Source organism: Eriocheir sinensis, chromosome 30, assembly GCF_024679095.1.
Source record: "Eriocheir sinensis breed Jianghai 21 chromosome 30, ASM2467909v1, whole genome shotgun sequence".
NCBI classification, from domain to species: domain Eukaryota; kingdom Metazoa; phylum Arthropoda; class Malacostraca; order Decapoda; family Varunidae; genus Eriocheir; species Eriocheir sinensis.
This window is the reverse complement of record NC_066538.1, coordinates 87,609-110,119: the sequence shown is the minus strand read 5'-3', so window position 1 is coordinate 110,119 and position 22,511 is coordinate 87,609. Positions and strand designations below refer to the sequence as shown.

The following is a 22,511-nucleotide window of genomic DNA, read 5'->3' as shown; positions in this document are numbered from 1 at the left end:
ATTTGATCCTTCTTTTGTACCAAGAACATAAAAAAACACTCATTATAACCTGATCAATCTCCTTTTTGACCTTTGGAAATAGTTGATGTGAGAGGTGGAGGTGTCTGAGAATACCAACCCTGGCCGTACCCGAATCCGACTCTGGGAAGGGAAGGTAAGAGTTAAAGGAAAGAGATGGGAAGGGAAGAAGGAAAGTGGGGGAGATATCACTGAAATTAGCAATAAAGGCAAACCAGATCAAATGGCAATGTAAAAGTGGTATTTTGGAAGCAATCTCAGAGGGAAGATTGTTCACGAGAGCTGAGCATCGTTGTGGGAAATTTGTTTGTCACTCAGTGTTTTCTTGTGTGTGTGTGTGTGTGTGTGTGTGTGTGAGAGAGAGAGAGAGAGAGAGAGAGAGAGAGAGAGAGAGAGAGAGAGAGAGAGAGAGAGAGAGAGAGAGAGAGAGAGAGAGAGAGAGAGAGAGAGAGAGAGAGAGAGAGAGAGAACGAAATACGGGACAAGCGATTTTGGCTCAGTCCTGTAAAAATGCAAATATATAACAACACACACACACACACACACACACACACACACACACACACACACACACACACACACACACACACACACACACACACACACACACCATATAAGCTTTGAGGGAATTATCAACGCCTCTCACTAATTACAACAGCATTCGTGGCACGCGTAGACAGACAGTGACGAGCATTTACGAGCCAGACGTCGACGGGAAGCACAGGCACGTTAGAGCAGCCAAGGAATATGCCGTCCAGCACCCCTTGAGGCGGGCGTAGGATGTTCAGCATATTACGATTACAGATGCTAAGCTTGCTGCATCACCATATAGTAGTAACAAGGAAGGTAGCCAGGCCCTGAACACACAAGCGAAAGCCGTGGACCTGACTGCACTTCATAAATACTTCCCGTGGCGGAGATGTCTGTGCGAGGGGCAATAGTACTAGCCTCTAAACACGCCACCAACCTTGTTTGTGAAGGGGAGAGAGAGAGAGAGAGAGAGAGAGAGAGAGAGAGAGAGAGAGAGAGAGAGAGAGAATAGCGGCCATCCCTGTTTTAATATGACAAGTGAGAGAAGGGCTTTATTAATTGTGCGTGTGTGTGTGTGTGTGTGTGTGTGTGTTTATAACTACGTCCATCCGCCAGCATATGTCTGTCTCGCATCTCTCTCTCTCTCTCTCTCTCTCTCTCTCTCTCTCTCTCTCTCTCACCCACACACACACACACACACACACACACACAAATCCAAACAGCCCCCAATTTCTGCCCTCATCATGGCCTCGTCTTACTCGGCTCTGATATTAATTAGGAAGGAAACTGCAAGATGCTATCACCTCCCTGCCAATTCTCTCCTCCTCCTCCTCCTCCTCCTCCTCCTCCTCCTTCGAATACAAGAATACAAGACGCCGGGAGTTATGTTATCCTTGTATAATTCGCTGGTAAGGCCCCACTTGGAATACGCCGTGCAATTCTGGTCTCCAAAATACAGGAAAGACATTGAATTACTTGAGAGAGTACAGCGCCGCGCCACGATGATACTATCACTGAGGACGAAGCCCTATGAAGAACGACTCGAGCGACTCAACCTCTTCACGTTGGAAAAGAGACGACTGCGGGGAGACATGATACAAGTCTTTAAGTACCTGAACAAGCTCAGCAACGTTGATCACTCCAAACTCTTCACGCTACAAACTAACCTGAGGACAAGAAACAATGGAAAAACAATTCAAGCAAAGCGATGCAATACCGACATCGGCAGGAGTTATTTTTTCCAATAAAGTTGTTCGCCATTGGAACAGCCTTCCTGCAGAAGTGGTTAGCGCAGAGACCATCAACTCCTTCAAGAAACGCATTGATCGCTACTTTGCTGCATCGGGAGTGAACTGAACGTATCCAAGAGTAGGTACACAAGTGCTTTAATCCTTCCCTGCAAGCCACTCCTGTGGCAAACGGTTTGATTAAATTACTGAAAGCAGGCAGCCTTGTAATGAGCCAACAGGATTTCTGCTGCCTGCTAGTCCATGTTTCCTCCTCCTCCTCCTCCTCCTCCTTCTCCTCCTACCTACCTACCTCCTACCATCAACTCCTTCAAATACCATCAACTCCTTCAAATATAGAATCGACCGCCATTTCGCTGCGTCGGGAGTAAACTGAATAACGAGGGGCTTCCATCTGCTCCTCAATATCGAGGTGCTTTCATCTGCTCACCAAGCCCCAAGTGGCGGTCGAGCAGATTAAATCACCCAAGCGGGCGACCTCGTAATGAGCCAATAGGCTTTCTGTTGCCTGCATTTCCATGTTTCCTCCTTCTCCTCCTCCTTCCCTTTTTCTATTCTCTCTCTCTCTCTCTCTCTCCCACATTGCACCCACTACATCACGAGAGAGAGAGAGAGAGAGAGAGAGAGAGAGAGAGAGAGAGAGAGAGAGAGAGAGAGAGAGAGAGAGAGAGAGAGAGAGAGAGAGAGAGAGAGAGAGAGAGAGAGAGAGAGAGAGAGAGAGAGAGAGAGAGAGAGAGAGAATGTGTTATTATAAGATGATTATATTTAACTTTTTTTGGGTAAAATTCTCACTTGCCGCCACTCGTTACTACCATCCTGTGTGTGTGTGTGTGTGTGTGCGCGCCCATAGCCTCTGCCTGCCCCTGCCATCACCACGTCCTCCAGCCATGCAGTATTTACGAAAACCTTCCTTTACAAAGCGGCACAATTTCCACCGTAGACATGTATCACCCAAATGCATCTGTTAAAGCAGACTCGCTATATAGTGTACTCACCGGCGGCTGAGCGGGAAGGAGAAGGGAAGGGAGGGAGGGATGACGGTGAAAGAATAAAGAAAGAGAACTAGCCATGGAGTAAGAGAGGCAGGAGATAGAGAGAAAAGAAGGAAGAACGAGCAACTTGCAAAAAGAAAAGAAGTAAAAAAGGGAGAGAAGGAGTGAAATGAGAGATGTAAAGGAACGAAGCAAAAATGAGCAAATAGGAAGAAAGGGATAAAGGTGGATAAAGGGGAGAGAGAGAGAGAGAGAGAGAGAGAGAGAGAGAGAGAGAGAGAGAGAGAGAGAGAGAGAGATAGAGAGAGATATATAGATAGTGAGAGAGAGCGAGAGAGAGAGAGAGAGAGAGAGAGAGAGAGAGAGAGAGAGAGAGAGAGAGAGAGAGAGAGAGAGAGAGAGAGAGAGAGAGAGAGAGAGAGAGAGAGAGAGAGAGAGAGAGAGAGAGAGAGAGAGAGAGAGAGAGAGAGAGAGAGAGAGAGAGAGAGAGAGAGAGAGAGAGAGAGAGAGAGAGAGAGAGAGAGAGAGAGAGAGAGAGAGAGAGAGAGAGAGAGAGAGAGAGAGAGAGAGAGAGAGAGAGAGAGAGAGAGAGAGAGAGAGAGAGAGAGAGAGAGAGAGAGAGAGAGAGAGAGAGAGAGAGAGAGAGAGAGAGAGAGAGAGAGAGAGAGAGAGAGAGAGAGAGAGAGAGAGAGAGAGAGAGAGAGAGAGAGAGAGAGAGAGAGAGAGAGAGAGAAGCTTTTTACACCGGAAAGGAGACAGGCCGCTTTGGAGACCCACTCAAGTGTTGCAATTAGCTGGTGTGTTTCGAGATTGAGGTTGAGTGAGGTGTGCGGCGCAGAGGAAGGGGTGGAGGGAAGGTGAGGGAGGAGTGAAGTACAAGTAAAAAGGGAAGAGGGGGAAGCGGAGGAAAGGGGATGGGAAGGGAAGGAGAGATATCAAAAGGGAAGAGAGGGAAGCGGAGGAAAGGGGATGGGAAGGGAAGGAGAGATATCAAAAGGGAAGAGAGGGAAGCGGAAGAAAGGGGATGGGAAGGGAAGGAGAGATATCAAAAGGGAAGAGAGGGAAGCGGAGGAAAGGGGATGGGAAGGGAAGAGAGGGAAGCGGAGGAAAGGGGATGGGAAGGGAAGGAGAGATATCAAAAGGGAAGAGAGGGAAGCGGAAGAAAGGGGATGGGAAGGGAAGGAGAGATATCAAAAGGGAAGAGAGGGAAGCGGATGAAAGGGGATGGTAAGGGAAGGAGAGATATCAAAGGAAGGGAAGAGAGGAAGCGGAGGAAAGGATGGAAGGGAAGGAGAGATCTCAAAAGGGACGAGAGGGAAGCGGAAGAAAGGGGATGGGAAGGGAAGGAGAGATATCAAAAGGGGAGAGAGGGAAGCGGAGGAAAGGGGATGGGAAGGGAAGGAGAGATATCAAAAGGGAAGAGAGGGAAGCGGAAGAAAGGGGATGGGAAGGGAAGGAGAGATATCAAAAGGGAAGAGAGGGAAGCGGAGGAAAGGGGATGGGAAGGGAAGGAGAGATATCAAAAGGGGAGGGAAAAACGAAAAGAAGGAATGAAAGGTAGGAGTGAAGAAGGGGGTGACTTAGGGAGGGAAGAGAGAGAGTAAAGGGGGCTGGAGAAGAAAGGAAAAGCAATGTTGGAAAGTAAGGAAGGGAGGGTAAAAGAAGAGGGGAAAAGGAACGTACGAATGAAAAGAAAAGGATGGATGCGATAAACCTATGGCAAAGCATAAGGCAAATGATATGGCAAGGGGATGGGCGGGAGGCTTGTGCCCCGTGCCTTACTGTATGGCTGTGAGACATGGGCACTGGACACTGACTTGGAGAGGCATGTCGATGCGTTTGGTACCTCCGCAGGGTCACAGGGTATCGCTGGAATGAGTTTGTGTCAACCAGTTACTACTCCGTGAAACTAAATTAAGGCCAGCTTAGTTCGTGAACGCCAACTCCGGCGGTATGGGCACGTGGCGCGCCTCCCGCACGCCGATCCTGCTCACAGGGATGTTTTTGTACGAGACATCCCTGAGTGGAGGAGACCGTCAGGAGTGGAGGCGGCGAGTGAGTGAAGCGACTCGCCCCTGGGTGTATGCTCCCCATTAGTTAGTTAATTATAATGCTAGAAGGGATAAGGATAAAAGACGAGGTGGAGGGAATAAGGGAAAGCAGGGGAGGAGTAAGAAGCGAGGCAGAGGAGGAGAGGGAGCGACAAGGCGAGGCGCGGCAGGCCAGTACTCACCTGGGCCGAGCATCGCGGAGCCAGCACGGCCGCCAGCAGGAGCAGCAGGCGGAGGGAGGCTGAGAGTGTGCGAGACATGGCGCGTCTACAGGGAGGCGCCGAAGGTCCCCCCGACAGAGGCAGGGGAGACACAGGAGAGGAGTCTGGTCGCTTGATTCTTGTCTATGGCCAGTCAGTAACCCTCACTTAACCCTCCAAGGAGAGGGGGGGGGGGGGCCGCAGCGCCCTACGCCGCCATGGTTCCGAGTAAGCTCAGTGAGCAGCGGGATGGAGTTTGTCAGGGAGGTGACAGGCTGTGGTGGTGGTGACGGCGGCGGTGGTGGCTGCAAGGAAGGGAAGAAGGCCATGGGTGAGCCAGTGAACAGAGTATACGCCTCAGCGTGACCTCAGCGTGAGCCTCAGACTGAGCTTCAGGCTGAAACTTTAGCATTTTATAGACAAATAATATATATATATATATATATATATATATATATATATATATATATATATATATATATATATATATATATATATATATATATATCGATATAGTCCTTGAGCAATTATTTTACTCCGTGGTGACAGATGGAATAAATTTTGGGATGTAATTATGTCTTAGGAGGTCGACTTATTAATAGAGTTCAGTGTGTGCACGCACATCATGCTGCAGGGCCCATCAAGGCGCTGGGAGCTCCCCACCGCTGGGTCGCGATAAATTAACACACGAGTCGCCACCTCCTCACAAAGAGACCAGCATTGGCAACCAGACAGCGGAAGGCACGTATCTCTGAATACTGTCAAGAGACTTTGCAAAGGGTCGCGATAGATCAATACATGAGTCACCACGTCTTCAGAGTTAGGTAGCTAAATACTAAGTGGCGGGAGGCACGAAGCTCTTAGTCCTATCGAAAGAGTTCAAAATGGGTCGTTCAGGTAAGACTTAATGTAATGCTGGGACGGAGGTGGGAAAGCTTGAAGAATATTGCCTTGTGTGTACAAGGAGAGTGACTGACGCGGCGATAAATGCCTGTTTGTCCACTGCAGGGACACGTGTTGGTGACAGCAAGGGTTTGCCCTGGGGTGTGCTGGAGGCCGTTGGGGATATGAGAGTCAGACCACCATCGGGGAGGGAAAGAGGCTTGTTCAGTCTCTCCCAGAAATGGATCTTGTGTGCCTTACACATATTTCGCCCCCATATGAGCTGCCAAGGCGTTTGTGACTGGCCATTTTAATATGTGCTGGATTGATGTGTCCCCTGGCAGGGTAGGTAGGGCTCAGTTCTTGGCTCATTACCTATGAGTAACACAGGAACCCTCTGAGAGGCAGCTGGGGTAGAGCGTGAGCCCTTAGCCCTTTAGGTTAAAAGGTTCGTGTTTTGTAGCTCCATGAACCCCTGAGGCAGAGCGGGAGGGGCCCTGGGGGACGAGGGGCTCAGCTTGCGTCTGGGTTGGACTGAGTATGGAGACATCGCGACTCCTTATTATTAAACTCATACGTGAGGAAGAAAAATGCAGAAGGAAAGATGTTCCAGAGTTGACCGGAAAAAAATGGATGAAGGAATGAAAACAGTAGTTAAGTCCTGCTGAATGAGAGTGTCATCCCTGTGGCTCTCAACTCGTGCTCCCTTAACCTCTTCTGGTCCGTGATATGTAGCTGTTTTGACCGTCAGGACGCTCGGTGCTAGACGCCAAATAAAAAGTGCATTAATCAACACGTCCCCAGCGCCACGGCATCAATAGCGTTGCCTAGGGGAGAGAGAGAGAGAGAGAGAGAGAGAGAGAGAGAGAGAGAGAGAGAGAGAGAGAGAGAGAGAGAGAGAGTACTAGTATTATTAAATGAAAAATATACGGACCATCTTTTTTCAGTAATGGAAAAATCAAGCAGACGACAACCGTCCCTGTGAAATGTATATATTTCTTACCAAGAATATTTGATGGGGAAACCAAAGCGCGGCGGCGTAAGGTGCTGTACTTCCTCTGTGTGTGAGGGACGCATATCAAACGAAAGCATTTACTGTATAGCCCCTTTCCATTACCCACAAATGGCGATGGTCTACGCACCCTATTTATTAGACTGGTGCTCCAAGAAATGTGGCGAGTTGCGAGCCACTGCAGCACAGGAATAAAGGAGGAGGCGCAGTCCACTGGCCGAGTATAATATGGTGAAGGTAACTGTCAAAATACTTACTAAGGGAATGAAGGGTAGTACGTGTCTCGGAGGGCCCAGGCTATTGAGTAACGGTCTTGTTGCTAAATCTCAGTAAATGAATAACGGAAGGTCTGTAATTATGGAGGGCTCAGTCTATCCGGTAACTGTACTCTGAGCACACGGTCTCTTGGACAGCACTCTATTAGGTAGCTGCCTATTGAGCAACAATCAGGGGGTACAGTCTATTGCATAAGAGTCTATTGGATTACAGTCTGTTGGGTATCAGTCTATTGGGTAACAACCATAAAGATAAAGTCTGTTAATTTACTGTAAGAACGGGTTTGGGCTACGAGGAAGGGGATGAGTACCTGGCTGAGGCGAGCCGCGGAGAGGAGAACCTCAAGTCTGGGTGTAACGGCAGAGAGTGAGACAGTGAGTCGCCCGGTGCTCCATGCCTGCCTCCTCCTGCCTTCCCGCCGGCCGCGCATGTGAGGACTAGAGATGCTGCTGATGTTGATGTTTCTTATCTCGTTGCTGTGTCTGTGCACGCTTACTCCCGTGCCCTGGGACATGGGGAGAGATGTTTCTGGTTCTCATCTCGCTGTTGTGCTTATGCACGTTGTCTCCCGTGCCCTGGGACATGGGGAGAGATGTTTCTGGTTCTCATCTCGCTGTTGTGCTTATGCACGTTGTCTCCCGTGCCCTGGGACAAGGGCAGAGATGTTTCTGGTTCTCATCTCGCTGTCGTGTCTGTGCACGCTGTCTCCCGTGCCCTGGGAAATGGGTTTTTCTGGTTCTCATGTCGCTGTTGTGTTTCTGCACGCTGTCTCCCGTGCCCTCAGAGGCAGAGGACACGCCCCCCTGGAGAGACGTCAGGTTGATATGGTGATATGGGGAAGCGCGCAGCCATAGCCAAAAGCTGTTTTCTTGATTCGAGATACCTGTGATAAAACTCATCAAATTCTAATTGACAATTGAAAAACTGACTGACTAATTGACTGACTGACTGACAGATTGACTGACTTAATTACTGACTGACTTGCTGACTGTCTAACTGACAGATTGACTGATTGACTGACAAACTGACTGGCTGACTGACGAACTGACCGGCACACTGACTGACTGACGGATTGACTGATTGACTGACAAACTGACTGATTGACTTCACTGACTAACTGGCTAATTGACAAATTGACTGACTGAGTAACTGAATAACTGACGGACTGATTGACTGACTGACTAACTTAGAACACACTGATTTTCGTGGATAATAATCTTTAGAAAACGGAGAGAGAGAGAGAGAGAGAGAGAGAGAGAGAGAGAGAGAGAGAGAGAGAGAGAGAGAGAGAGAGAGAGAGAGAGAGAGAGAGAGAGAGAGAGAGAGAGAGAGAGAGAGATATTAGAAGGGAAAAGAAAAATGAAGAAAGAAACAAACAAAAAGTAATTTGCTACCGAGAAATGTGGTGAGAAAAAAAAGACAAAAATACTGACAGGCAAACAGAAAGACGTAAAACATATGAAGTAAAACATTTGAATCCCCTTATTCACACATACAGGCTGCCATAATGTATATGAAAGTACCATACCGTAATAACTTGGACATTGATGATCGAGTACGAATCACAGTACAATAATTTGCCTTGGCAGTCCTGCGTTACCAGATTGTCGTACTTAGTGTTTATGTTTTCTGGATCCCTAAACTGTCTCCTCCACTCCAATAACTACATTTATTTATAATTACCGTTGAAAGGTTTAATTATTAGTGTTTTTTAGCTATAGTTAAGTGTCTAAAAACGGTAAATACAATGGTGGATACGATAATCTGGCACCTCAGGAGGAAGAAAGGGAGGCAGGCAGCTAGGCAGCACTCGTCCGTGTGTTCACCTGGCTGTATTTACCTGTTGTAGCACACAGGGCCGCTGATAAACTCGTGTGCCCTTGTCTCTGTGTGTGTATCCGTCCAGTCTATCCTTAAAACTCCGGACACGCCCCGTATTACCTGTGTGTGTGTGTGTGTGTGTGGCCGTCAGCTGGGCGGAGGAGTGGGGACACGACAGCCTCACTTCTGCTGTGTTGAGTACGTCCACAGACTGCCATCACTTACTTAGGAGGGAAGGGGCCCCGGAAACGTGCCCTGGGGCGTCCACGGGGGGAAGGAACCCCGGAAACGTGCCCCGGGGCGTCCACGGGGCCACGGTTACGCCCTCGGGGCTGAGCGAGGTGACGCCCCCCAGCCCATGCCCCCGAGCACAGGGACGCAGTGATTGGACCTTTATGTGTGTGCTGTGATCGAGTCAGACCTTTACTTTCTTTGGAAGTTAAAGGTGTCAAGTTAGGAGAGATAAGTCTAGCTAATGCATCCTTAAGGTTAGCTACGTACGGGCACCAAGCCACTTATTCAGTGTCTAAGGAGGCTAATTAGGCCATGGAACTACGGCCTCTAAAGCCCCGGGACGCCGAGCTACCTGTCAGGTGGACCGAACAGATGCTCTGCCAGGGAGTGTGGTTTGTGCCAAGGCTGTTATGCACTAAAAGACTGGCCTGTACCAGTCTCTTGTGAGTCCTTGTACGCTTGCCCTGACTGTCTTGGATCAAATAGTGTATGTTGATTAATCAAACGGCTGCACGTGACAAGCATTTCTGCCCTTTAGGCAAGATTATTTCTCCGCTGTTGTTGTTGTTGTTGTTGCTATGGACTGGTGGCGGCTGCAGTCCAGGATGCGGCAGTTAGGTTAGGTTAGCTTCTAAGAATGTACACCACATTATGGTTAAAGGTAAAAGGTAAACTTGGTCGTAGCATATGCCACAGCAGCGCGTGGCGGGGGTGTTCATCTCCTTCCTGTTGGCCCTTAGAGCCTGTAGTGGGAGAGAACCCATTTAACTGGACATAGGGCCAACCAGTGTGACATCTTGGTTACCACAAGTTACCTTTCACGGGTTTCCCCAGGCACTCATTTCTCCACCTGCCCAGAAGGATGAATGACGGAAGAGCTGGGCCACACACCAGCTGCAGAGGCCGGGATTCAAACCCAGGCCCATAGATTCACAGTTAGGGCCGCTAACCACTACACCGTGGAGGGGCGTTATTATGGTTAAGGGCCACGTGTTTTTTTTTTTCTAATAATATGAAGGCATATATATATGCTATACTTAGATGGTGGGGCTTTACTACACATTTACTGTATGATACTGTAATTCTTTCCTTGCCACCTAATAGGATAGCCAGCCAAGTGAATAATTATTTCTTTCTGCCAGCAGAGCAATGCATGGTGTGTGTGTGCAGGATACAGTTGTCACCTCAAGATGAGTGAGGGGGAGGTCCTCGAGGGGTTCCTGTGTCCCGTGTGTCACCAGGACTGCTTCTCCTTCACACGGCTCCATGCACACTTTGAGGAGAGCCACTCCACTGAGGGCCTTGTGGTGCCGCAGTCCATCAAGGGTGAGTTTGTTTTATTATTAAGTACTTATACAGTATTACATCAATTTGACAGACTCAGAAAATCCAGAGTTTGGGAAGCTGGACAAAATTGTGGAATTTAGATAGGTGAAGAAGGTAGAGTTTAAGGCATGTGCTAAAGCTGTGCATGGCCTCAGTGCCACATCTGCCACATTGGGTCTTGAGGATGCGGTCAGAAATATCCCATTAGCCAGGTACATGGGACCAGATTGACATCTAAGTTACCACAGTTTTCCTTTCCCAGGTTTTCCCAGGTATCCATTTATTGATCAGTCCAAAAAGAAGGATGCACAGCTAGGCGGAGGGCTGCTGCCCAGGCTGGGATTTGAACCTGAACCAGAGTACTCCTAGGCAGGTGCAAAAACCACTTCTCAGGAAATTCATATTTGTCCACATTCAGAGGGCGCACGTTCACAGTCACCAGTCCCCAGCTGTGTGCATCAGCCATTTCCTTCATTACTTATTACAGCAATAGATTTAGTCTTCTGGCGGTCCTAATCAATCATAAATAAAAATAAAAATGGGTAGTAATTTAGGTCAATTATATGTGCAAAATATCATAAATTGATACATCAGAAACCAAGGGAGACCTGCACTACCACTCCTAACATAACACTTTGCCCACACCTCAGGCTTCCTAACCAAGGCCAAGAAGAAGCTACTAAGTGACGATGAGCCAGACCGGGGATCGCCGGCCCCCAAGTCACTCCTCATGTCACTCAGCCCATCCAAGGGTGGCGCTGGGGGCCTGGGGGAGGAGGAGACAGATGGGGCTCAGGAGTATCAGACCAACAATCCTTGGAACTGGGACCCGCCACCCCCAGGTTTGTTGGGCGTTCTTGTACCATTGACGTGATATTCTAATGACACTCAGCAGTAAGAAGTGGACTTAGGCAGGTCATATAATTTGTAGAACTGATAACAGATGGACAACCAAAGGAATTGTCTCCTGCAGGACTCTGGAGAAGCCACTTGAGCTACTTCAAGCGTGTGAGGAGCGCAAGAATTGACTCTTCTGTGGCAGAAACCAACAAACTTCTCATCCGCCTTAACAAGCTCCTCATCGACCTTCCCTCAGACCCAGTTAAGAGGAAAGGTAAAGAAAATTTTATTCATTATTCTTGTTAATGAATAGGCTAAAGCCAGTCTCCATGAAAGGTGTGGGTTAGCTACCTCAAAACTTTTATACATAACAATTTTACTAAGAATGAAATCTATTTTCCAATACAAATTAAACGTCCAACCGCTCAGGAAGAGTGAAAACAGACGTTAAACAAAATGATGATGATGAATACAAAAATATATATATACAGTCATCCCTCAAATAGTACGGGGGTTAGGGACCCAGGACCCCCGTACTATTTGAATATCCGTATAAAATTAGTGCTCCCCATAGAAACACTCCCTGGGCTGCATTTGAGAGAGGGAATCGGGACTCTCGGAACGTCCCGAGTGCTCTCAAACGCGTAATGCGGCAGCAAGAGTTGCCAACTCGGCACGTCCATTGCTCCCGGCTTTGAGAGGTGGAGCACCTTCGTGCTGTGATGACGTCATCAGCAAACATGGCGGCCCAAACAAACACATATAAGTGTTCCCATTGCATTTCAACTCTCTGTACCACCATAACCACTGGAGCTTCCTTTTCATCTTCTGTTGTAAGGAGTTCATCAGCCAGGACAGCTAGTAATGCATGTTAAACATCGCCAGGGGTGGTCTGGGCGCCCGAGACGTCCCGACTTGCTCTCTCAAACGCACTGGCAGGAAGATCAGTGTACGCCATTTTGCCGCGAGTGAGACGCCATTACCATAGCAACGACAAGGCTTAGTAAAAGGACGGCCTTTATTTCCACTCTTTATTTCCACTCTTGCAGCACTCTTGGAGCACTGGCAGTTACTGCAGCAAGAATTTATTTTACACTATGATAGATACAGCGAACACTGCACTCATTCACGTGGTATGCTTTCCCTACCGCAACGTAACTCATCCCAAAATGTAACTTCTCCGAAATCTGAATCTTCTGCAAGATGAACACCTTTCTCAAATGCTTTGGGGTGTTTTCAGCAGGTGTTTTGGTAGAACAGTGTTGCCACTCATGCCATGGCTACTTGGTGCGACGAGCAGGAAATTTAAAAATCCTAGAAAAATTCTTCCATGACAATCCGTATAAAACTGAAACCGTACTATTGGAAACCGTGCTATTTGAGGGACGACTGTATGGATACAGATATAGATAGATAGATAGATAGATATAGATGTTCCAAGCTCCCTGCACTCAAAATATATTGAGGAATGTTAAGATTGAGATGGTAGCAGTGGGAAGATTCTGGGAGGCCTTGGGCTGTATTTACTCCTGTCATAAGGCAGCCTGAGACCATCCCCTTCATCATCAGAGGGTTCTGTTTGCCTTGATCTGGAAAGGATATAAAAAAGACCAACAACAGGACTTGCATCATGTAAAGTGACATTATATTCTTTTGTGGGATAAGAACATAGCTTATGTCTGGAAAACAAAATTAATCCTGCAGAAGGTCATTCTGACTGGGAGGGCTTGCTTGGCACCACTACCAGGACTGGAGTTGGGCAGGGAGCAAGTCTCCTGATGCCTACTTCAAATGAGTAATGATGTTTGTTTAGTGGTTGGCGTTTGATTTTCATGTTTTTTTCCCTTGATTCAGTATGTAGCAACTGAAGACCTTAACCTTTTCAGTACGGTGACGCCGACATCAGCGTCACCGCATGGAAAGGGTTAATCCTCTTCTAAAGCTCTTAAGAGGAAATGGAAGAGGATTAAGAGGTTTAGAAGAGGACTAATCCTCTTCTAATTCCTCTTAACCCTTTCCATACTGTGATGCCGACGTCTGCGTCACCGTATTGAAAGGGTTGACCCCATCACAGCCTTCTCATTCATAACCATCTCCTTGGTGCCTGCTGGTTCCCTGACTTTATTTCCATCCACCAGCTCACGAGCGGTCCATAGTCAGCTGGGCAGAAGATCAGGATGTGCCATTGTGTCCATTCTGCGCACGCTCCTTCAGCCTGGCCCGCCGCCGCCACCACTGTCGCCTGTGTGGGGGCATCATGTGTCACGACTGTTCACTCATGCTGACCCTGCAGTATGCCAGTAGGTGTTTATTATAAATTGATTATTTATTCAGCCACAAAGTGATGCCATTCTTTGTTGATTTATTCCATAAGGTGCTGGCTATCATGTGTTTGAAGATACCCTAATCTTAACCAAACCTAAGTTTATACACTAATATGTAACTAATTTGACAGTTATGTACTGCACCAGAAGCCACAGCAGTTTGGGTCTGGATGTCTATATAAGCAAGTCATTTTAATTTCTTTATATGCAGAGTTAACTTCTTTCATCTCACTAATTTTCAATCCTTCCCTTATTCCCCCAACAGAAAAGCTGGTAGCCCCCATCCACCAGGGCTCAGGAGGTGCAGGGTGGAAGGAGCCGGGCGGGGCAGCGTCCGGAAGTGGGGTGGGGGGTGCAATGGGCTCTCTTCGGGCGGGGCTGCGGCGGTCAGGCTCACAGGGCTCTCTCAACTCACTTCTCTCAGTGGTTGATTCCATAAAGACAGAGCAACACTTCAGGGTCTGCGCACACTGCATGGCTGTGAGTACAAAGCCTTATTCTTTTACCTTCTTCTCCCAAAAGAAACCCAAGTAAACGGGAAGGAATGCGAAGATCACCAACACAAATGGTTCCTAGTTAGGCAGCCTTCACATATGAGGAAAAATTAATCCGGTAGCTGCGGGGATCATGTTTCTTAAAGGCCCCTCTAAACAAGAAAAATGAGAAAAAATTATCACTCATGCAAACCATTTCATAATATATATCAACACATTTGTAATCAGTTAATGCATCATCTATTTTTGGGGGTTTATATCCTGGAAAAAATTTGGCCCGTTGCTGGTTCACGGCAAAGCCACAAATTGGACCTGTTGCTGCTACCGGGTTATAAGGAATGAATATACCAACATTAGAGGGGGATAGAAACAGAAAAGACTTGATAAAGGTGCCTTAGTTAGTGAATAATGAAGCTGTCCTTCTTCCTCACAGAGACTGGATGCTCGGGACAATCAGGTTGAGCAGCGGACGTCCCGGCTAACATTGGCGCTCTATTACGAAAAGCTGATTGAGTACAGACAGCAACTGGAAAAGCTTCTGCCACAGTTCATCCAAATGGCAGACTCCCTGAGGTGTGTGTGTGTGTATTTACCTGTTTGTAGTCTACCTGGCCCAAGCTAAACTCTAATAGTCCCGTCTCCATATCTACATTTATCCAGCCTTGTGAGTGTATGTGTATGAATATGTGTTTGTGTGTTCAATTCATCATGGTCTGATCATGCTCTAAACTTGTACACATGCAAGGTAAGTAAACACAGTCTTCCCAGTCTCACTTCATGTCGTGCCTGTCAAGCTTGGCACTATTTTTGTTGCTGCTGTCTTTTTGGGTTTTTTTTTTTTTTTTTTTTTTTTTTTTTTTTTTTTTTCTCTAATGTTTTTCTTTCTGTAAGGAGACCACACCACCTCCGTGTGTGTGTGTTTGTGTGTGTAATTCTCCACTGCATGATCACTTGCTGTACTTGTGACCTTCAGCTAGTACCCTTTTGGAGCTCAGTGCAAGTGTGTGTGATCAAGCTTTTGGAAAGGTGACTGGGCCCTGTAGTCTCCTATGTCATTGTGTGTCCTTGCGTTATAAAGTTAAGCTATTCAATCTTTCACTGTAATTGTGGATGAGACAAAATAACCTCTATGTGATGCAGAGGAGTGTCTAGTTGGGCTGCTATGTGTAGACTGAGTGATCTGGTGTAGTCTCCTCATATTGTTGTGTTTAGTCATCTCAGTTGTAGTGGAAACTTTACCATTTTATTTATTTTAGGTGTGGGGAGACAACATACTCTCTACGTGATGCAGAAGAGTGCCGGATAAAGCTCCTGAAGAAGGGCGACAGCCTCAACTCTATGGCAAATCGCATCAAAAACCTTGGAGCCAACAGTGACTCCCAAGAACCTCCCGGACCCAGACAAGAACTTCTGCTGCGCCGGATCCACTCCACAACCTCTCTCTTCCTGAAGGAGCACATCCTCACCCTACCAAAGCTGCCAACCCAGGAAGAACTCAAGCAGCTACAGGAGAGAAGAAGGTGGGCTCACTAGGTACACTCACAAACACACACAGAAAATAATAATAGGTAAATAAATGAATTGTATTTCCCACCTCTGACTCCATTAGGGTATCTTGTCTTGACTGCAGGCTGGCCACACCGTCACAGATGTTCCAGCATGGTTTGCTTGCACATCTTGGCTCAAAATGGAATGGTTTGTGGCAGCTGTTAGCCTGTTATGCAGCCATCAGGAATCCCCAACAGCTTGGCAATAAAGTCAAGAGGTAATCAATATAAAGAAGCTTTAATTGTTCTCTATACATGTCAGTAATTGTTTAGATACATTCATCTGCTAATTGCTATTCACATACTACAGTACAAGTAATGCATGGAGAACAATATATAAATGCTTCTTTAAATTGATTACTGTGAAATATTTGTAGCATCATCACTGAGCAGGTGGCACCTCCTGGTCAGCTCAGACCTCTGACTGTTGATGGACTATAGTCAAACCATAAATAGTCCGTTTGGGCGTTCAATTCCGTGGGTCCTCCCCTCTGCTCTGCCACACAGTCCCTCTCATATGTTAGCTACAGGTAACATACGAGAGAAAGGGATAGGTGTTGGGACTGTGTGGCAGAGCAGAGGGGAGGAAAGGACCCATGGAGTCACTATTTGAAATGGTTTGAGTATAGTGGAGGCATGGCAAGGAGATGGTGTTCAGTGAAGAAATATAGCAGCAGTCTAGTGGCTGGGGAAAAGACATTTTGACCACACCATAGCCACTGTGTGTTTACTTTTTGCTGGGCATCCTGTTTTGTTTGTTTTTTTGTTTTTATGAAGATATGAAAATATTATAAATTCTGTACCACCACACAGAAGGGAGGCAGAGGCACGCCTGACAGCAGAGAAGGAGGCAGAGAGGCAGGCAGAGGCCCGGGCCGCCAAGATCCTGAGGCGGAGAGACAAGGACTCGCCACACTCCACCCCGTCCCACACCCACTACCTCTCCTCAGTGCCCACTCTTAGGAAGGAGTATACAGAGGAGGTAAGCTGTGTTTGTACCGTATGGGACTCCTTCAGAATCATAAGGATGCAAATATTTTTCTCTTCAATCTTTTTCGCCCATTGATTCATTAATTAAAATACTACATATTAATCCTTAGAAGGTACTGGAACTATATATAGGCAGTCCTAAATTCAGTCAGTCAGTTTTGTATGGCAAGTTGTAAGAGTAGCTCCCCTCAAAACGAAAGGTCTATGTATAGCCACTGCCAACCTTAGGACCGTAGCATAAATATAGTTACGCCGCACAAGAGATGTTTTAACTATCGTCTGTATATGGATTCTACCACAATCTGGAAGTGTTGTTATATTTCTGACATACAAAGCTGACTGACAGAATTTTGGACCGTCTCTATATAGTTTCACTGCCACCTAAGGGTTAATAATTATTTCATAGCAGTACATTATCATTATTTTTTTCATTTATTGCACCACCCTTTTTTTAATGCATGTGCTGGTGTGCCTCAGCAGATTGTGGTGGACACAGGCTGGGGCGCCGACTCCTCTGCCCACAACGTGACAGAGACAGACGACCCGCTCATCCAGCAGATGAATATTATTAGGAACTACATTAAGCAGGCTAAGTGAGTGTTCATATACTTTAACACACAGTTGGTTAGTTGGTTTAAAAAATAAATTACATGTATAAAAGTCCATCAGCTCAGGTAGTGACAGCACCAAGGGACAAAACTCTTTTCAGGCAGTGGTTTCTCCCCTTTATTGTTCCTTTCTCTTGGTACATCAGTTCCTCCTAAGGTCAAGGATGCCTCAACCCACAAAAAACTTCCCTCTTTAAAAGTCTTTGAGCTGCCACTAGCTCAAGAAAAGATCATAATCAGATATGGTAGACTGTAGCACAGCAATCACAGACATTTTCAGTGGAAATGAGATAAACAACAGGTGCATGTGGTGTGTCAAAATGGAATGGAGAAAGTAAAAATAGGAAAATAAAATTACAATAAGATCAAAATATTTGTTTGATGATTTAGATTTGGTTATAATAATAAGAAGAAAACAGAGCCAAAATTTTCCAGTTTTCAATTCCCTCCTCCACCCAGGGAAGCAAGCCGCTACGACAACATTCCACTCCTTGAGGCAAACCTGAGGGAGCTGCAAGAGGAGTACAAGAAGCAGCAGCACATCATGCACTCATAGCACCCCCCACACCACCCCCTCCTTACCCCAGGACCATAATCAGGGGTAGGCATGAGGAGCAATGCCTCCCCCAAATGTTACCTAGTGAATTAATATTTGTTGGATTGCTGTAACTTTTAGAGGTGAATCACATCATTAGTGTGTAGGCTGGCCCTGTAGTATGAGGTGTGTCATGCATTTCTTTCTGTAGCCGTAAGATCAGTCAAGACAGGTGCAGGGAAAGGGTAAAAATAATGTGCCCCTTAACCCCTTGACTGCACATTTCCTAACAAGACCTCACCAAGCTACAGGAATGGAACAAAAAGTGGCTGCTACAATTCAATGAAGAAAAATGTAAAATCATACACCTTGGGAGGGGATATCCAGTATACCAGCACCACACGGGAAACACTCCACTACCCACTATAGAGGCAGAGAATGACCTGGGAGTATGTGTTACCAGGCTACCAGTGAAGGTGAAATTAGTGCCAATAGCAGCGGACGGGTTAAATGTCTTTGGTGCCCCCAGGCCTGCCTTATTTCTCTTACCATCTTCTAGCTCCCCTCCACTTTATTTTACAGTAAAGGAGTAGCTCTAGGTGAAATACAAGCACATGGAAAGCCTGCCTAGCACTGCTCCCACACAGAGGATATAAATAGATTCCAAAAAGAAGGCTCAGATTTGATTGGAGAGATGTCTTGACACCCTTACTAAAATCATTCAAGTTGTAGGAAGGAGGAAATACATACAAAGGAAAGCTGTTTCAAAGTTTACCAATGAAAGAGATAAGAGAATAAAATTACTGGTTAATATTACATCAGGAATTAAGGCAGCATAGAGGTGAGGTAGAGTTGAGTAGTGCATCATGAAAACATTAATAAAAGAGGAAGCAGCAGTGTGATGAAGCTTGAGAGGTAGAAGACAGTCAGTAAAAGGAGGGAAGTTGATAAGAAGAGAAGCCTTTGACTTTGTCCTTGCAGTCAGTCATCAGTACGCAGGGGTTGGGTTCCTTGGTTACTCCAGAAATCATCATCATCATCATCATCATTTCGTTTACCGTCCGTTTTCATTCTTCATGAGCAGTTGGACACTTTATGGCTCTCCTCTATTCTACTCTGTCTTCTGCCTGATGCTCATCCAATCCCATCAATGCCAAGTTTTCCTGTATACACCTTCTCCATGTTTTCCTAGGTCTATCAACTGGTCTCCTTCCTTCTACCTCCAATCTCTCCAAAACTCCCAGCACTATATCCTCGCCTGCTCTCCAGAAGTGATCCTATGAAGTATGAGTGCAGAGAACTATCTTACAAATACCACTGCTCTCCCTCTCCCTCCTCATCCACCCCATTCACTATTTTCCATCTTCCTATAGAGTCACCTTGTTGCAGGTATGAGTTAGGGCCTTTATAACCCTTAGAGATTACAGTGTTATGCAGACCATTGCTCTTCAACCACCACTACATCTTCATCATTCTCTCTTACTACCATCCACCTCCTCCACAAAAGTCCTGGTTATACACATAGGGTAGGCCCCTTTATCCTCTCTCACTGCCTTTTAACCCCCGTAGTGTTCCTCTTTAGTAGTGTGGGTTAGGTTTGTTTAGCCAGTACCAAATTTCCAACCCTCATGCAATAGGTTTCTTCCCTCTCTGTATCTTTCAGTCCCCTACAGTAAGCCTCACTCTAAGTATCTGTTAGGCTCCTCAACCCTTTTTCATTATCTTCCATTCCCCAGACAGTCAGTTCTCACCACATGCTTGAGTATTGCAACCCAGGCCACAGCATAAATGCCTGCCTCCATTCTACTGGGTTGAGGGGACATGCAGCAGCAATGGCTCTCAGGGCCCCAGGTCACATTTCTCTCTTGGCCATCCTAGGCTGACTCAAAGCCTGTCCTATAGTTAAGGAGTATTTTCATAATTATGATCATTTTGTACAGTGACAATTATTCACACATTGATAGTTTATATAACAAAAGGAACTGGATTTTTGGGTGAAATGCTGATTTGTGATTGCCCATATATATATATATATATATATATATATATATATATATATATATATATATATATATATATATATATATATATATATATATATATATATATATATATATATATATATATATATATATATATATATATATATATATATATATATATATATATATATATATATATATATATATATATATATATATATATATATATATATATTTATATATATATATATATATATATATATATATATATATATATATATATATATATATATATATATATATATATATATATATATATATATATATATATATATATATATATATATATATATATATATATATATATATATATATATATATATATATATATATATATATATATATATTTCATAGACACATGTTCTTATGAGCTCCCACCAGGGGATGGCCACGGCAGAAGAGCTTCCAACTTTCTCTATCCAGACACTCCCTCCTTGCCTGCTCAAAGTTTCTCAGAGATCTGTCCCCCCTCTCCCTAACATATTCTTGCACCCTATCCCTCCATTTCACTGGAGGTCATCCTCTAGCATTCCCTCCCTCTATCTCACTCACATACACCCTTCTGGTCATTTTACTCTCCTCCATTCGCTCCATGTGGCCAAACCACTTTAAAGTTTCTCACTTCATTTCTTCCCTTCACCCCTGTGACACATTCCAAAATGGTCGTGCACTTTCATTATTCATTCCATCCATTCTACTCACACCACAAGCACTCCTCAAATAACTCATTTCCACTGCCTGCACTCTAGACCTCTTGACTTTCATTCCAGGCCCACGTTTCATTTGCATATGTGAGGGTTGGTACTATTACTGTATTTCTCAAATCCCTCTTTACTCCATGCTCACACTTATGCCATTCATGATTTGTCCCAAAGACCCTTCCACCCTTCTTCCTTGCAATGCCCTTTCTCTTATCTCTCTCTCCGTACCACCATGCTTACACATAACTGATCCAAGGTACTTAAACTCATTGACCTCCATTTCTTCACCATTCAAAATTATTTTGCATTCTTTTTCACATTCAATTTCCACTCTATATGGGCATACAAAATCTACAACCTCACTTCTACTTCGCTCACAAACCATCACTTTACTTTTGTTGACATTTACTTTCAGCTTTCTCCTGTTACAGACACTATCAAAGAACACTCACCAAATTTTGTAGGTCACTTTCATTTTCTGCAATGAGCACCGTGTCATCAGTAAACAGTATCAAATTCAGTACACACTTCCTTCCCTCATCGAACATTCTTACTCCAGCTTCTCCAACTTTGCCCTTCATTTCTCTAATAACACCATCCATATAAATATTGAATAACCATGGTGACATGACGCACCCTTGTCTTAAGCCCACTTCTATCTCAAAATGTTCACTTGTTTCTCCAGTAATTTTGACATATGCAGATGCATCCTCATAGAAAGACTTTATTGCACTAAGCAGTTTTCCTCACACACCATAAATCTTTAAAACATCCCACAATGCAATCCAATCGACTCTTGTCATAATCCTTTTCCAAATCCATGAAGGCAGCGTATAGTTTCTTTCCTTTTGCTATTATTTTTTCTACTACCATCCTGAAGGAAAATATCTGATCCACACATCCCCTTCCCTTCCTGAAGCCTCCTTGTTCTTCACTGATTTTCTCTTTTGTAAGTCTTTGCACCCTCTCTATTATGACTTTTCCATATACCTTTCCGGAATAAATAAATATATATATATATATATATATATATATATATATATATATATATATATATATATATATATATATATATATATATATATATATATGTGTGTGTGTGTGTGTGTGTGTGTGTGTGTGTGTGTGTGTGTGTGTGTGTGTGTGTGTGTGTAGGTGAATCAGAATGGTATTGGCTGTGGCAGTAAGGATTCAGTGGATGTTCTAGGGACTTTTCCTTCAGCTGTTAAGACAAACATCTGCAAAATTTTGTGACTATTTCCGAGCTCAGACACTCTACAGGATTGCCTTGATTGGATAGTAGTCTGTTGTGTTGGTTTTACTGTCCACTCACAGGATTCCTACCTACTGTATATACATATGTAAAACTTGAAAGGTTATATGTTCATTTAAGGAATAGATTTAACCTAGAACAGAAGTATCCATGGGGAAAGTTGACTCTCTTAAATCTAGCCTTAAAATCATGAAAAACTTTACTTTTACATGTTTATTTAGGGTAGATATGAGCATCAATTTGATCTTGCTAAAATGAAGATATCTGCACAGGGGATCTGAATGTGACCTTGAGTGTACTTTAGTATATATAATGTATAGCATCTTGTCATTGATATAAAGCTGAATTATATTATGTTGTTTATTACAAATTACTGGAACCCAATGTGACAAATATGGCTTTTACTGTTAAAAAGTAAAATGCTTCAATCTCCTCCCTAGTGTGTAAAGAGAGGCAGTACATATTGAGGCAGTGATGTTGACCTGCCTGCATGGCTACTGTTCCCCAAGAAGAGTGGTAGGCCAGGAGTTACAGAAAATAGAGAGCCAGGTTGAGAGATGAAATTAG

At 45.0% G+C, this 22,511-nt stretch overlaps 2 protein-coding genes across 14 annotated transcripts in view; one reads left to right on the top strand and one right to left on the bottom strand.

Moving 5' to 3' along the window:
* LOC127005728 (uncharacterized) overlaps positions 1-7,674 on the bottom strand; it is a 30,580-nt gene extending 22,906 nt beyond the window's left edge. Inside the window, exons 1-2 of the mRNA XM_050874840.1 lie at positions 7,520-7,674; positions 5,022-5,344 (exon numbers count right to left, since the gene is read on the bottom strand). Of these exons, the coding sequence (XP_050730797.1) occupies positions 5,022-5,099 (78 nt within the window). The 5' untranslated portion in view covers positions 5,100-5,344; positions 7,520-7,674. The remainder of the gene's footprint in view (positions 1-5,021; positions 5,345-7,519) is intronic.
* Positions 1-18,976, top strand: part of LOC127005349 (rabenosyn-5-like) — a 61,711-nt gene extending 42,735 nt beyond the window's left edge. For 3 of the 13 annotated variants that reach the window (XM_050874124.1, XM_050874123.1, XM_050874122.1), the window contains 10 exons: positions 10,410-10,590; positions 11,241-11,432; positions 11,564-11,704; positions 13,569-13,730; positions 14,020-14,234; positions 14,682-14,821; positions 15,505-15,768; positions 16,609-16,777; positions 17,263-17,378; positions 17,853-18,976. In XM_050874124.1, coding sequence (XP_050730081.1) covers positions 10,455-10,590; positions 11,241-11,432; positions 11,564-11,704; positions 13,569-13,730; positions 14,020-14,234; positions 14,682-14,821; positions 15,505-15,768; positions 16,609-16,777; positions 17,263-17,378; positions 17,853-17,949 — 1,632 coding nt within the window. In that variant the 5' untranslated portion in view covers positions 10,410-10,454 and the 3' untranslated portion in view covers positions 17,950-18,976. Of the gene's footprint in view, positions 1-8,819; positions 8,902-8,958; positions 9,229-9,348; positions 9,372-10,406; positions 10,591-11,240; positions 11,433-11,563; positions 11,705-13,568; positions 13,731-14,019; positions 14,235-14,681; positions 14,822-15,504; positions 15,769-16,608; positions 16,778-17,262; positions 17,379-17,852 lie in introns of those variants that run through there. The other 10 variants (XM_050874127.1, XM_050874119.1, XM_050874116.1 and 7 more) reach the window with 10 other exon arrangements.
* The last annotated feature ends 3,535 nt before the right edge of the window (positions 18,977-22,511 follow it).